Here is a 16,091-nt window from a genome sequence, read left to right as displayed (position 1 = left end):
GTATAAAGTGGGCTTATGTCTTCACTCTCAAGTACCTGCTTGCTGTTGTATGAGCATGTTTCAACAGATCTGTTGTTGACACAGCCTCCACTATCTGAAGCCATCCACACACATAGTATGGAAAAAAAAAAAAATAAAAACTCAACCACCGATTCATGTGATGCCTTTCTCCTTTCTCATGGGCTTCCCAAAGGACAGTCACACTGCAAAGATACAAGATTTATGAGAACATTTTGCTAAGGTATAAATGTGACACCCCTGCTTATGGAAACTAAATTAAAACCCACTTTTCTAACATAAACCATATTTCATGTTGGCAATGAGGATTGCATAACACCTACAAAGGATCCACTCCCTTTTCTTCAGCAGGCTGGGACATGTTGTAACTCTAGATGGAGGACGTTTAGACTGGGTGAGAAAGATTCACTCAACCATTTAAAACTGAAGTCAATGTGTAGCTAATGCGCAGCCAAGGCAAACTTAATATGCATGCTCACAAACAAGGATCACAGTTTTATTATTCAAAAACAAAACTTGGACATTGCAACAGGCTTTGGTCATTGTTGACAATAAACTGACTTTTGCTTGTGGCAGTAAAACACATAAAATGGGTCTACAACTACCTACTGTATTTTATTGTCTTTCATACCTATTTCTTTTGTTCCTCATTGTGCACATTGAACACAATTTTGTTCCCCTGTGTACCAAGTAGCCTACTATAGGCCTATATGAAGAGAATGACAAGTCTACCTTTAAACCTGCAGTGGGTAGAATATTTTTGGCATCATTCGGCAAAAATTCCATAATAACCTTTGCAGCATATTGTAATTCAAGTGTTCTGAGAGAAAACTAGACTTCTACGCCTCCTCATGGCTGTTTGCAGGCTTCAAAAAATCTAGACCGCGATGGGAGACTTTGGCCAATCACAGGTCATTTCAGAGAGAGAGAGCGTTCTTATTGGTTGTTCATTCAACGGAGGCAGCTGTCAATCAAATGGTAACTCCGATGAAATGGTCAAACTAGGCAGCGCTGATCAAATATGAATCAATAGCACCCAGAGCTCCCCACTCATTTGCCAGCAAAAGTCCGCCGAATTACACGATTTTTGCCGGCTCTAGGGCTGTTGTTTGAACTACAGATTGTACCTCCACATTTTTTTGTATGCAGCATACAGTACGGAGGAATTGTGGCATGCGTAGGAGGAAGAGGCCGCCACAGTCGAGGGTCAAGTACCATCAAAAATATTTGCGCCTTTCTACTGCATAGAGAGCCCAGTTTTACGAAAAGACCATCTTTCTGGTGAAATACTTCTTTAAGGAACAATGTTACTCCTGGCCTGAGGTCTGGGGAGGACAAACAGGAAACATGTAAGGGATAATGTACAGCGAGTCGGTCATTGTTGTGAAATAAACCCTGACATCGCCCTGAAGGGGTTTATTACACGGCTACTTATTTGTAAGTGGCTGCTTTATTGAATAGCAGACCGTTGCTATGTATAACAGACCATTGCTTAGTATAACAGACCATTGCTATGGGCGCAGTTCTGATGTCGGACTCTGGCGGAGCGTTTTTGTGTCAAATTATTGATTCCTTAAGTAAGTAGCTGTGTAATAAGCGGGATAAAGTACACCTAGCTCATTTTTGTGAAAATAAACCCCTTCAGGCTGATGTCGGGGTTTATTTCACAACAATGACCGGCTCACTGTACATTATCCCTTACTTAACTGAGCTTGAAAGTGTACCTGAATTTTAAATATACATTTTTTTAATTTCCGTTGCCACTTGACAATTACTTAGACCATGTCCAGCACTTTACAGTAGAAACAATATTGTCCTGATAAAATCATAAAAATAACCCAAGATGGTTTAGCAAGACAGTTTGACAAAATATACACAAATGCAACGCAATCATTTTTGACATCCATTTTTATTAAGAAAAAAAAATCCTCTTATTCAATTTTCAGATCATTTCCTGAATAGCAACATTTACAGGCATACTTATGGTATAACATATTCAATATCCTTTATGGCTTTCCATTAATATAATAATTCATGATTATTCTCCATTTAAAAAGAAAACTAGACCCTCTCATATCATTAACTTGCCCCGTTCAGCCCTTTCTAAATGGCATGGAAAAAGCACAATCATTGCATTAATTGATATGGGATTACAGACAGATTTTTCCCTTTAGCATCAGCCCAAACACCATTTCTAGTCAAACACAGCAGCACAGAAAACAGACAAATGCGGAGATGCTGGGCAGGATTCCGAATTAGAGGAAGAGCAGGTAACAGGACATGACTGAAAGAGAGGAACCATGGCAGGTGTGTTTCAGTTACTTCCCCTTTTTCATGTCTTTCTTCTCTTGTTCAATATCTGTGTGATCACAAGAGAGACAGAGATGAGGTGACCAATCTATAACTGAGCCATAAAAGATTCATCAACATTCATCAAAGATTAGTCTTAAATTGTTGTCAGGACAAGTAAACACACCGATATGGCATGGTGTTTAAACATTATCATCATGTAGTAATCAATTAAAAACTCCAACTCTGATTTATACACAACACAGAACAATCATAATCTAAAGCATCAATGTCAAATATCTAGATGGTGGGTGAGATTATCACCGACTGGAGTGCAAATAATTAAAGAGGTACTCTAGCAATGTAGTACAGAACTTCTAAAAAGGTGGGAACCCTAGAAGAGACACATTAAAAAAAACAAAACCCTAAAAAATCAAAGCTACAGAGGCTGAGATATCTTCAATTTTAGTGTCCAGTATGGGGCTAGTTTCTAAAACACTGGATTCTACATTTCCCATAATGCAACTTTCAACTTCTTCTGTTTACGCTGTTGCCGTCTATGAGGGACACAGGATTGTTTTCTCCAAAAAGGGGGCGTGGTCATGTGAGCTTACTCTGGATGACGTATTGCTGGTCTGATGTATTAAATAAATGCCCACATATTTTAAAGTCTACATTCCCAGTTTGTGACAGGGGCTTTCTGTGATAAATCTGTAATCTTCAAGTCTAACCCGCTATCCCTGATGATGTCAGATTAAGACAGCTACCTTCAGAGCCACAGAAGACATTATACAATTGTTTTCACAGGCTGTATAGTACCCCTCGTGAGAAGTTTACTTAACTTCATATGTAAAATTTATGGAGCGCCCCTTTAATGTAACGTCTGACTGTGACTTTGGCAGCTACATACAACATGAAGCCATGAAACTAAATGTAGAATGTGTCATGGCGTGGCACAGGAGTGAAAATCAACTTTGAAAGAAACAAAGATCATTTTCACCAGCAGTGCACACCTGCTTCAGTCAGACAGCAGGAAGTCTCTAAGCCTCTTGGAGGGAAAAGATGAGCATTTTGCCACATTTTAACTTAAACTCTCCTCTTCCTGCTGCTTCATGACAGGTTGGCATGAAGCAGAAAAAAGGACGAGCTCTCAGGTAGTTGGGTGTGTATCCGAACAAGGAACTGAAGAAACCTGGATTAAGGGTGGATGAGAAAGATTTTTGCTGAGAGCCACTTCTTTTCTCTTAAACACCTACCCTTTGCAGTTGGTTTGGTGTCACACACCTTCGTCTCACACTTCTTGAGACTGCGTCTACTAAAGTCCTTCACCTCGCCACTGACTTTGTCTATCATACATTTCTAATGTAGAAAAGTAGGAGAGAGCAAAAATTATTATTCAGATTATAACAGTGCAAATGTCAAAAGAACACAGGTGAAAGCATGAAAACATGATCATTCTTTCATCACTCAAGATGTTGTCTGCAGTACAATCCCATACAGGTATACAAATCAAGCGAACCGCAGAGAAGTAAGAGCATAGCTGGAAAATTAAATGCTTCAGTTTTGCGGGGAAAGTGTGTCTGTGTGGGGAAAAAAAGCTTTATGAGGACATAATATTTTTGCAGAGGATATAAGACTAATGCAAGACGACCATGTTTTCTGCACAGTTTCTGCTGGTAGCACTATAGTGTTAGAGACATTCACAGAAAACAGATTGAGAGGCGGAGATGATGGACAGGATTCCTGATTGAAGGCAGAGCAGGTAATAGGGCAGGACTGAATGAAAGGAATCATGGCAGGTCTGTTTCAGGTACTTACCTCTTCGATGGCTTTCTTCTCTTCCTCAATTACTGTGTGATCACAAGAGAGACAGACAGAGACAGAGATGAGGTGACCAATCTACAACTGAGCCATAAAAGATTCATCAACATTCATCAAAGATTAGTCGTAAACTGTTGTCAGGACAAGAAAACAAACTGACATAGCACTGTGTTTAAAGGTGCTAAACACAAAATCAAGAGCATTTCTATTGCCTCTCAACATGGCGACAGCTGAGCCAGGCGCTCGCAGCTAACAGTGCAAACAACGGCAACAGTGCTGGACCCCTGTGAAAATGGCAAAGCCGTTTTTTCCCTCGTCAAAATTTAGACTATCTTTGGAGCATTATTTAGCCTGCTCCTGGATAAGGATAAGGTGACGTGATGGTACCAATGGATTCCTTAGGTTTTCTAGTTTCATATGATACCAGTGTCTTCTGGCTTTAAGAGTGAGCCAGCTACAGCCACTGAAATCCTGCGGGTCTCAGAGGGTTTAACTCGCGGGATCACGGGTGATCCCTACCGACTTTACTGTCTTTCAGAGGCTGTAGCAGGTTCAGAAATCCATTGGTACCAACCATGTCATGCTAGCTTGTCGGTCAAGAGGCTAAATAACGCTCCAAAATTAGGCTAAATTTTGGTGAGGAAAAACTGGCGGGGCCATTTTCAAAGTGGTCCCTTGACCTCTGACCTCAAGATATGTGAATGAAAATGGGTTTATAGTGATAGGCAGGGAGGAGATGAACTATGCAGAACAAGGAGCTGAGGAAAAGGTGAAACCTGGATCAAAGGCGATTGAGCTAGATTTTTGGTGACAGCACACTTCTTTTCTCTTAAACACCTACCCTCTGCAGTTGGTTGGGTGTTTTTTTCTGTCGTTTCAGTCTTCTTGAGTTTGCATGACTCAAAGCATTTCACCTCATCAGTGACTTCGTCTTTCGCACAGTGCTAATGAAGAAAAGTAGGAGAGAGAGAGAGAGAGCAAAAATGATTATTCAAATCAAAACACAGATTTTGACTATGAACAGTGCATGTGAAAATGTTAGAAGAATGCAGGTGAACGCATGAACACATAATACCATTATCATTTCATCACTCAAGATGTTGTCTGCGTATACAAATCAAGCCCCGCCTCACTTAATAAAGACTGTACTGGGCTGATGGATGTGAGCCAGTCACAAGAAACAACATGTACCTACTTTATAACCTACCTGCTCATAATGACCAAACAGCTCTAATGTGGTGTCATGTTACATTGTACTGTTATTTACAGGTATTCAGTTCCACAAGTGTGCGTACATGGATTAGAGTGTTGTACATGAACATTGATCTGCATTCATGCATGGTCAACAGGATTCCTGATTGAAGGAAGAGCAGGTTACAGGGCAGGACTAAATGAAAGGAATAATGGCAGGCATGTTTCTGGTACTTACAATCTTTTCGTCCTTAATATCTGTGTGATCACAAGAGAGACAGACAGAGACAGAGATGAGGTGACCAATCTATAACTGAGCCATAAAAGATTCATCAACATTCATCAAACATTGGCCCTAAATTGTTGTCAGGACAAGAAAACAAACTGATATAATACTGTGTATGAAGGTGCTAAACGTGAAATTGAGGGCATATCTATTGCCTCTCAACGGCTCGCAACATGGCGGCGGCTCAGAGCTAGCGGTGCTAACAGAGCTAACAATGCAAACAACAGCAACAGTGCTGACAGAGCCAACAGTGTATGTATTCCTTTTTGTCATATGGATTGTCTATGTTGTATTTTCATTATGTTGTTACTCTGTACACACATCTATTGCACATCTGTCCATCCTGGAAGGGGGGTCCCTTTGTGCCACTGCAACACCTGAATTCCCCCTCTAGGGATCAATGAAGGCTTATCTTATGGTTAATAGTGATAGGCAGGGAGGAGATGAACTATGCAGAACAAGGAGCTGAGGAAAAGGTGAAACCTGGATCAAAGGCGATTGAGCTAGATTTTTGGTGACAGCACACTTCTTTTCTCTTAAACACCTACCCTCTGCAGTTGGTTGGGTGTTTTTTTCTTTCGTTTCAGTCTTCTTGAGTTTGCATGACTCAAAGCATTTCACCTCATCAGTGACTTCGTCTTTCCCACATTGCTAATGAAGAAAAGTAGGAGAGAGAGAGAGAGAGAGAGAGAGAGCAAAAATGATTATTCAAATCAAAACACAGATTTTGACTATGAACAGTGCATGTGAAAATGTTAGAAGAATGCAGGTGAACGCATGAACACATAATACCATTATCATTTCATCACTCAAGATGTTGTCTGCGTATACAAATCAAGCCCCGCCTCACTTAATAAAGACTGTACTGGGCTGATGGATGTGAGCCAGTCACAAGAAACAACATGTACCTACTTTAGAACCTACCTGCTCATAATGACCAAACAGCTCTAATGTAGTGTCATGTTACTTTGTACTGTTATTTAAAGGTATTCAGTTCCACAAGTGTGCGTACATGGATTAGAGTGTTGTACATGAACATTGATCTGCATTCATGCATGGTCAACAGGATTCCTGATTGAAGGAAGAGCAGGTAACAGGGCAGGACTGAATGAAAGGAATAATGGCAGGTATGTTTCTGGTACTTACAATCTTTTCGTCCTTAATATCTGTGTGATCACAAGAGAGACAGACAGAGACAGAGATGAGGTGACCAATCTATAACTGAGCCATAAAAGATTCATCAACATTCATCAAAGAGTAGTCCTAAATTGTTCTCAAGAAAACACACTGATATGGCATGGTGTTCAAACATTATCATCACATAGTAATCAATTAAAAAAAAAATCTACCCTAATGTTCACAACACAGAACCATTATAATCTAAAGCATCAGTGTCAAATGTTCTAGATGGTGGGTGAGGTTTTGACTATGCAGCAGCTGGTGTGACAGATGTTTCCCCTCATGAGTTTGGCTCGGTTACTAATAAGATGCCAACACAATGGTCATGTATTCCCCTTTCTCTGTCTCTTTCTAAATTATCAGGTGTGTACTCATTGGAATGTAAATAATTAAAGAGGTACTCTAGCAATTTAGTATTGCACTTCCACTAAGTTGGGAACCTTGGCAGAGAAAACTGTCAAAATCAAAGCTACAGAGGCAGAGATATCTTAAATTTTAGTGTTCATTGTGCAGCAAGGTCCATAACACTGGATCCTCCATTTCCCTATGACATCATCAGATTAGGACAGCTCCCTTCAGAGACGCGGAAGACATTATACAATTGTTTTCACAGGCTGTATAGTACTCCTCATGACAAATCAACTTAACTTCATGTGTAAAATCCATTGAGTGCCCCTTTAATGTAACGTCTGACTATGATTTCAGCAGCAACGTAAATTAATTACAATTTATTAATCACATCACTTAAAACAAGCCAATGTAACTTTTGCTGAATGGTGACATTTACAGGATAAGGATAATTCTTGAAACGTAACTGTAGCTCAAGTAGTAAAGAGTCATGAAGTCAGTGAACTGACTCAGAAATGTCTGTTTTACAGCAATAACTATCTAAAGTTACATACTCTCACTTTAATGCTTAAAATTCAGGTAAAACTGGACAATAAAAGACCCACATTGTGATTAAGTAATGTTCAACATAGGTTCCTCCTTTCACTGCAACATATCATAGCTCTCCTGAGAAAGATAAGAACGAAGATAAGGACTCATGCTGATACTGAGGGTGACTGTAGTCAGATTTAGAAAGAGCCGGAGTCATACAGCAAAAGATGAGCACTTTGCAACACTTTAACTTTAAGCTCTCCTCTTCCTGCTGCTTCATGTCACACCGGATCAGAAATTAGGCTTTTCTACTGTACAGTACATCATCTGGGCCTCTAGTTCATTGTCTAAGTGACTTCAATTTGCTTTTTCACCCCAAAGTGCTGGACAGCATGAAGCATCCATTTAGCTCCACAAAGCCTCTATATTTAACGAGACAGAGATCTTACAATAAACAGAATGCGGTGGGGATATCCAGGGGTTTTTCCTCTAAAAAGGTTGTCATTAAAGGTTACAGCGTGTATATTTAGCGGCATCTAGTGGTCTGGTCGCAGATTGCAACCAAGCAAGTACCCCCTCCACTCACTCCTCCCTTTCCAAGACTTTCCACTCCCAATGAAGGGCTCAAGTATATAATAATGAAAATGAAAACATAGTTATAAATATTATATTCCATTTCTGTTAACAGATCCCCCGAACTATTATACACTGTTCCTTTAAGCAGAATGAGCTCTCTGGTAGTGGGTGTGTATCTGTAGTTAATCAGTAAAGCAATGTTTGCCTTTCACAATGAGAGGCAGGGAGGAGCTGAACCATGACTAGCAAGGAGCTGAGGAAAAGGTGAAACAAGGGCGGGCGACAAATTATTTTTAATGAGAGCACACTTCTTTTCTCTACCTACCATCCTTCGTTGGAAGAGGATTTTTTTCTACGGTTTCCACCGTCTTGAGTTTGTCCTTTCCGAACGTCTCCACGTCCTTATTTAACTTCTCCGCATCCCCCTTGCCTTTGCTTTTACATGCGCTGCTCATTTTGGAAGATTTCTAATGGGGAAAAGAAGGAGAGCAAAAATCAGGATTCAAATCAAAACACAGATTTCGACTATTTAAGCATGAACACATTGATCCCATAATCATTTCATCACTCAAAATGTTGTCTATACAGTCCCATACAGGTACACAAATAAAGCCCCACTTCAGTTAAAAAAAGACTGTCCTGGGATAAACCCTGGAGTTATGTAAGCCAGTCACAACCACAACATGTACTTTACCTGCTCACAATGAACAGACATTAAGAGTGAAACAGCTTGCGTGCAGAGGAAGATAGGTAGACCACACCCCACCGTGTAACAGAGTCATTAACACAACAGTAACCAGCAGCTGTAGTGGCAAAACATGTTGAATAAAAACCCACAACACCTACTTTGAAACATAAAAAACAATGACTTAACTTTAAGGATGATGTTTGCATTGCACTACAATCTTTTTGAGTGTACGAACCGACAGAGACAATTCATAGTAAGAACTTTACCTGGTGCAGAGGTGTGCAGTGTGTCCTTCGCAGGTAAAAATGAGCCTGTGTAATCTGTTCAACGGTTTAAGAGAAGACAACACGCCCTAATGTACGCAGTCATGAAAAGAGCAGCTCTGGTTCTCATTGGCTGGCACAGCTCAGGGGAAGATTTTGATTGGCCCTGCTTGGTGCCTGGACATACCAGGTAGCTGCCCGTTCTTGCCATGGAATGTGTTATCAGGTGTTCCTCTCCGTACCTGCGTACAGGACAGCACGGCCATTGTGCTGCCAACCAGAAACACTGACTGATTATAAGAGGATCACGTTTCTATTTTTAACACACACACGCCATCTAGTGGACTATGTGTATAACATAACATGATTTGACAAAAAAAATTAGAAACCACTTAAATGCATGACCGATAAGATTAATTTATTAACCCTCTGAGACCCACAATAGACATGTTTTGGTCTGTTTTTTAAAGGGGGGGTCTTTAGGGTCTTAACTCGAGGCCCACTTCCGATTGTTAAAACATTTCCGAGGACCACCTTCCCAAATAAATAACAAACTGGCCTGTAAATATGTGTTATGCCACTGTCAGGTGTAATGACCCACATAGATATTCAGCTTACCCTCACCCATCACTGCCTGCCATTATGATTCCAAAGTATTCAGGGTCATATTTCCTCACCACACACTTTTAATGGTTTCAAAAATTGCTCAATTTTGTGTCACTGCATCTGTGACATATATGCCTGTAAAGGGGAAACTCGTGGGTACCCATAGAACCTATTTTCATTCACATATCTTGAGGTCAGAGGTCAAGGGACCCATTTGAAAATGGCCATGGCAGTTTTTCCTCACCAAAATTTAGCATAATTTTGGAGCGTTATTTAGCCTCCTTCCCGGCAAGCTAGTATGATATGGTTGATAAAAATGGATTCATTAGGTTTTTCTAGTTTCATATGATGCCAGTATCTTCACTCTAGCTTTAAAAGTGAGCCCGCTACAACCTCTGAAATACAGAATAGTGGTTAATCTAAACATTAGGCAGCACCTTCGCGGCCCACTGGGTGGCTCTCCGAGGCCCAACAGTGGGCCCCGTTAATTTGAGATGCACTGTGTGTCATGTTGTTCTAGTCATAAATCAGAAATAAACATGAATTAAAATAAATTGTGAAAGTGTACAAGGGTTTAGAACATTATGATAGAAGTATATGATGATGGCCATCCCCATGCTCTTTTATGTCTCATAAGTTGTTGTAGCAAATTTTGGGTTGATACCATTCGTAACACAGATTTCGTGCTCAATTTAACAATTTTTTACCACTTGAGAATTGATAAAAATAATCAATAATCCCTCCAAAATACCACATTGAGACACCAAGACCTTGAGGATCACCATAGAAAAAGCCATGCTGGGATTTGGTGTCAAAAACTTTTGAAATTTTGTGATTTCTGCAAGAATTTCATTTTTCGGTGATTGGATGGCGAGGCCTTCTGTTGTGGAAACTGCTCAGAAGCCCCCTTATTGTCAATCTACTTAGGAAAGCCATCCATCCTCTGAATGCCCTAAGTCTCTAGTTTGTGGTTGTAAGTTTCATGAGGTTTTGATTATCCTAGAGGTCACCACAGGTCATTTTATAAAGTGAGGTCAAGTTTAAGAAAATGTTCTCACTACAATGAAATGGCTACTATGGGGACTAACATCATCACACATGAATACAGTTGGGCTCATTGGATCCACAAGAGTCTCTGCTTTACAGTGATACCCAATTTATGTAATTCAAGACTGTTTAGGGACCCCAGTATGCAGAAATATTCAAACACATTATTTTTAGAATAGGCGAAAATAACAAATATATACTGCATTCAAAAAACTGCATGTGATTATCATGGGCATGTCTGTAAAGGGGAGACTCGTGGGTATAGAACCCATTTTTATTCACATATCTTGAGGTCAGAGTTAAAGCTAAAGTAGGCGAGATTGGAGCAAATATGATTAAAAAAAGTTATTTTTATAAAACGGTCACTATATCGTGACAGTAGTGCATGAAACAGGTAACCTGGAAGAAAATCATTTGCCTCTGTGTCCTCCAGTGCTCCTAACAGCATCTGCAAGATTTCACAGACCGGGAGGAAAACAAGCAGTAAGAGCTGATCTGAGGTATGCTGTCCAGCTGCCGTTTATGAGAGCCGGCTGTCAATCACTCGCGAACTCCGACCAAGCAGTCCAACTAGCCATGAGGAGTTGCAGAAGTCTAGTTATCTCTCAGAACACTTGAATTACAATATGCTGAAAGGTTATTATGGAATTTTTGCCCAATGATGCCAAAAATATACTGCCTACTGCCACTTTAAAGGGACGCCTTTGAAAATGGCCATGCAAGTTATGTGTGAAACCAATGGATTCCTTTTTTTTTTTTTTTTTTTTTTTAGGTTTTCTAGTTTCATATGATATATCTATCTTCTAGCTCTAAAATCTGCTATAGTCTCTGAAAGACAGTGAAGTCGGTCGGGATCTCAGAGGGTTAATGCAGTTTGAGGAAAAAAAAGTCTGTATTCTGCAATAATTATTACTATAATGTTATTCTGTGTTCATTTCACAGGTATACGTCAAAGATTCAGACATTTTTCTTTCACAGTCAAACAGATACAATTTTATTTAATGGGCTACATTGTGAATAACACACTTATTTATTCCATCCATTGGCTTACTCTTGAGTGCAGGAGGCACCCTGAATGGATCGACAGCGTATTACAGCGCTACATAGCAACTTAAATTCCAATTGACGTAACCGGCATGCCTATGGACACCCATGCAGACATGGGGAAAGCATGCAAACTCTACACAGAAAGGCCCCAGCTGGCCGAGAGATTCTTGCCCAGGACCTTCTTGCTGTGAGGCAACAGTGGTGACTGCTGAGTCGTATCTTATTTGTTTCAAGGCATTTGATTCACATGTAATATCTATATCGTACAGAAAATGTAATAATGTCTTGACAATACACCATAAACATACACAGATGGTCAAAAACAAGGCAGCAGAGGTAGATATCCTGACCTTTACTCCCTTTTATGGGTTCAGACCAAAAAATTATGGATCCATTTTTTCCATATATAAACCAATTTTGTTCGATCCGGCCTAGCTGGTAAATAACCATCTTTTAGAAAATCCAAGCCCCAATTTGCAATGCAGGGTTTCTGCTATAAATTGTAGTCTTCAAGCCGAGATAACCCTAACAGATTATCAGAGTTTAGATCACTCCATGGGCATCCTGGAGGGATCCAAGTTGATCACGCTACCCAACTTCCCCGGTTCGAGTCCAGCTGGTGACCTCTGTTGGATGTCATTCATTCCCCATTTCTTTCCTGTCATTTCTTCTTTCTACATATTAAAGGACCAGTGTGTAACATTTAGGGGGATCTATTGGTAGAAATGGAATATAATATTAATAAGTATGTTTTCTTTAGTGTATAATCACCTAAAAATAAGAATTGTTGTGTTTTTGTTACCTTAGAATGAGACGTTTATATCTAAATAGGGAGTGGGTCCTCTCCACAGAGCCGGCCGCCATGTTTCTACAGTAGCCCACAACGGACAAACCTGTTAACTTTTCCTGCTTGTGCCGGAGTCGATAACGTTACTCGCTCCAGAGTTGATCCCCGTCACCCCACTCAGCTGCTGGGAAACAAGACACAGGAAACATCTGTTGATCTTGAGGAGCTGCAGCATTTACTTCTGCCTAAACTGCAACTTGCATTGATCACTTGACATTCTCAAAGTTAAACTAACTCTCTCTCTTGCTCCACTAACTACCCAGGTACACACACATTCTACACAATGGCTCTGCTATTCTCCAAATGACCTTTGCTACTCTTACAACAGCTCTAGCTAAGGCCATTCACGTTTTCACATTGCATTTTCTACTCACTCGGCACCCGCAATCTGCAACGTCACCGCTAGATGCCGCCAGATGTTACTCACTGGCCATTTAATAAAAGCAAAACTAAGCAAAAAGCAAATAATCAATGTTCCTCCAGGGCCACAGAGGACATTATACAACTGCTTTCATAGCCTGAGTGAGTAGTACTTCCCATGATGAGGAAACTGACTTTGATGAGTTGAAATGGTAAAATTCCCCTTTAAGACAGTACAAATTAAAGGCACCTGAGATTCACCAGCACCATTTTTATATTATTATATTTAACTATATATAATATTTAACACTTAGCGGTGATAAGGAATACAACACAAGAGGTAAAAAGACAAACAAAAATACAATTTTCAGAATATAAATTTAAAAAAATCTTTGTAAAATAGTTGCACAGTTTTCTGGATTATAAACAATACAAACGGTAAAACTAACTATTTTCAACGGTGCCTCTTCAACTTGAGCGTTTCTGCTGCCTGTCATAGATAGCAGTGGCGATTCCCCACGTAATGCATGATCTCAAAATAACCAGAGAACCCCCTCTGTACAGCAGAGCCACACTCCGCTGGCGAGTTTCCCACAGATTCCTCCAAGAAGCCGTGACCCCTGCCACCTCCCCTTCCACCTGTGCCTGCATGTTTGCCACCAGCACAGACAGCGGGTAGAGAGTCAAGCTGGTTGCCATGGAGGTCAGCATCCCTGCGATGAAGGAGGAAACCCCCTGAGAGAGCCCCTGTTCCTCCAAAAAAGCACGCACCGGCCCCTTCAGGCCAAAGTAGAGGGAGCTGCCAAGAGCGTTGCGGGTCGTGATGGGCAGCAAGGCTCTGTAGAACCCTAAGGCCGGCCTCTGTGCCCTCAGCCTGACAAGAACACTCTTCAGGGTGGGTAGATGGCGGTCGTTTTGGCCATTTTGCAACACGTTCTGGACGCGCTCAAAGGGGGTGAATACCACGGCTTCTACCATGCCTGCACCAAACCCAGCCAGAGCAGGCAGGGCAGAGGCAGGGATGACATTTTGGGATGACAGTGAGAGCTGTTTGAGGAGGGTGCCCTGGAGGCCAAAGAGCAGCGTGCCATTCAGGGTCCTCATCAGTAACGGTGGGGCCACGCCCCTGTAGAGCTTCATGGGGCCCTCCTTGTAGAGCTGTCCCACTGCCTGGTGAACTGGGCTGTTGTGGATTTGTTGACGGAAAATGGTTTTGTAAACAGGGAAAACAATGAGGGTGGGGAGGGTGGATAGCAAGCTTGAGATCCCTCCATGCAGGAAACCAATCATTGTGTCCCTGTGGCCCTCTTCATCTTTTTTACGGTCAGAACCTCCTGCCATCCTTGAGCTGAATAAAAATGAAACCACAAATCATTCCAGTGTCGCCTTACAGCACAGCCATACTAAAAAAGCCTCCTCACAACCAAGAAATGAAACTGAAACCACAGTGTAGAGAACCACAGCAAAATAAATTACACTTAAATAACATATTCATATTTATAATATATGAACATTAATTAAACTCAGTGATCAGAAACATTAAAGACAAATCAGAGATTAAATTTTCTTACCCAGTCAGCTGTCAGTAGAAAAAAAACCAAATAAAACAAAATATATATATACAAGGCGTTTTGTCACTTTAATTTTCCTCCGTTCATCGTTGGAAGTTGAAGGCAGCACAGGCGTCTATTTGTCCTCCTATAGACAGCACGTGGAGAGAGCTAATTTATGGTTATTGGTCTGTTTCCTACTCGTTTCTACCCGAATACGGACAAATAAATAGTAAAATCTCGTCCGACAACGTGTAACCATAGACATATATGCCTGTAACAGTATTAAAATGACAGGCGCACTGAGCAAAGCCGGTTTCTGTGATTGGCCCGCCTCCTAGAGAATAACGATTGGTCAAGACTGTCTACGTCATGTGGTCTGCGATTGGCTATTTTGCCTGTCAATCAAAGTGTTTTCTTTCTTTAGCACAAGGGTGTGTTCCAAGTGACACACCACCAAGTAACACACCACTTACAGTAAATAGGCTATATATATATATATATATATACTACTGCAATGATTTCTTTTTACTTTATTCACCTTTTTTAGAAATACTGACGCCACGAGTCTAATAACTAAATAAATCTAATAAATAAAATATAAACTATTCAATTATATCAATCTATATTTAATGATATTTGTTTAAATGCTGTCTCGAAGCATTCTCCACACTATCAGGAATTAAATACTGGTGGGGAGATCTCATAAAGATCTCATACATCATTTGGTATTGGAGAAGATTCGCTATACTACAAGAGGGTGTGCTCAGAAATGTTATGCTATATAGAGACCCTTTTTAATCTATATAGAAAAAATGGATACCACTGACATTGAAGTTTTAAACTGTTGACCTCATATTACATATAATTCACAACTTTTACTTAGTTTTTTATGTTTTTATTTATTTATTATTATTTTTAATTTACTTATCTTTTTGTGTTTTTGGTCCTTTCCTTTCTTTTTTTTTTGCATATGTTTCTATCGGATTTAACTCTTTTATATGTATAAATGTAATTGTTTATGAAATTAATTCTGCTTATTTAATGGTGCAGTGATATTGTTATAGGGATGGGGGGTATCATTTGTTTATACAATAATTTCTGTGATTTATTGGATTTTGTACAGAATACCAATAAAAAGACTTTGAACCGTAAATACTGGTGGGGAAATACTGAATGTGGAATAAGCCTATAAAATATAGACCAAGGGCTTTTAACTGTAGAATGTAAACTATCTCAGGAATAAACTGCAATAAATACAGTATATTTTGCATTGACCCTGGTTGTGTGCAACTTCATAATATTGAGCTTATAGGCAATTATAAATAGTTATATGTCTACAGGTGTAATGCATTAATACCAGAAACAAAACAAGTGGCAGGTTTAAGATTTTACGCATATTTAATTTTATTAAGAACGCATCCTCAGATAACTGACGCATTCA

The 16,091-nt window shown here is 40.1% G+C and overlaps 2 protein-coding genes across 4 annotated transcripts; both read right to left on the bottom strand.

Annotated features, from left to right (window-relative positions):
* Positions 1-1,908: 1,908 nt before the first annotated feature.
* Positions 1,909-9,456, bottom strand: LOC119494724 (thymosin beta-like). 3 transcript variants are annotated; one of them, XM_037780831.1, is made up of 10 exons: positions 9,196-9,455; positions 8,973-8,982; positions 8,565-8,708; positions 6,752-6,771; positions 6,154-6,256; positions 5,558-5,577; positions 4,970-5,072; positions 4,126-4,157; positions 3,564-3,666; positions 1,909-2,377 (listed from the first exon to the last, which is right to left on the bottom strand). In XM_037780831.1, exons 3-10 carry the CDS (start codon positions 8,692-8,694, stop codon positions 2,337-2,339), a joined length of 552 nt encoding a protein of 183 aa, XP_037636759.1. In that variant the 5' UTR covers positions 8,695-8,708; positions 8,973-8,982; positions 9,196-9,455; the 3' UTR covers positions 1,909-2,336. The 3 variants fall into 3 exon arrangements, with proteins under 3 accessions (XP_037636759.1, XP_037636758.1, XP_037636760.1); XM_037780830.1 differs by lacking the exon at positions 8,973-8,982 and having other exon boundaries at positions 8,565-8,706; positions 9,194-9,453; XM_037780832.1 differs by lacking the exons at positions 5,558-5,577; positions 6,154-6,256; positions 8,973-8,982 and having other exon boundaries at positions 8,565-8,706; positions 9,194-9,456.
* A 3,437-nt stretch (positions 9,457-12,893) lies between these two features.
* LOC119493942 (solute carrier family 25 member 53-like) lies at positions 12,894-14,949 on the bottom strand. The gene is made up of 2 exons (XM_037779465.1): positions 14,669-14,949; positions 12,894-14,445 (listed from the first exon to the last, which is right to left on the bottom strand). The coding sequence occupies exon 2, from the start codon at positions 14,436-14,438 to the stop codon at positions 13,566-13,568; it is 873 nt and encodes a 290-aa protein (XP_037635393.1). The 5' UTR covers positions 14,439-14,445; positions 14,669-14,949; the 3' UTR covers positions 12,894-13,565.
* Positions 14,950-16,091: the final 1,142 nt, after the last annotated feature.

The sequence above is a fragment of the Sebastes umbrosus genome, chromosome 9 (genome assembly GCF_015220745.1).
Source record: "Sebastes umbrosus isolate fSebUmb1 chromosome 9, fSebUmb1.pri, whole genome shotgun sequence".
In the NCBI taxonomy this organism is placed as follows: domain Eukaryota; kingdom Metazoa; phylum Chordata; class Actinopteri; order Perciformes; family Sebastidae; genus Sebastes; species Sebastes umbrosus.
This window is presented reverse-complemented; position numbering and strand designations above follow the sequence as displayed.

What these genes read in the sequence shown, in the direction of transcription:
- LOC119494724 (XM_037780831.1), bottom strand. Translation starts at nt 8,694, where the DNA reads ATGAGCAGCGCATGTAAAAGCAAAGGCAAGGGGGATGCGGAGAAGTTA. An exon ending in CACCCAACCAACTGCAGAGG is followed by an intron (nt 4,158 to 4,969) that starts GTAGGTGTTTAA and finishes GTGATCACACAG; the next exon opens with TAATTGAGGAAGAGAAGAAA. An exon ending in AGAAGAAAGCCATCGAAGAG is followed by an intron (nt 3,667 to 4,125) that starts GTAAGTACCTGA and finishes TTTCTACATTAG; the next exon opens with AAATGTATGATAGACAAAGT.
- LOC119493942 (XM_037779465.1), bottom strand. Translation starts at nt 14,438, where the DNA reads ATGGCAGGAGGTTCTGACCGTAAAAAAGATGAAGAGGGCCACAGGGAC.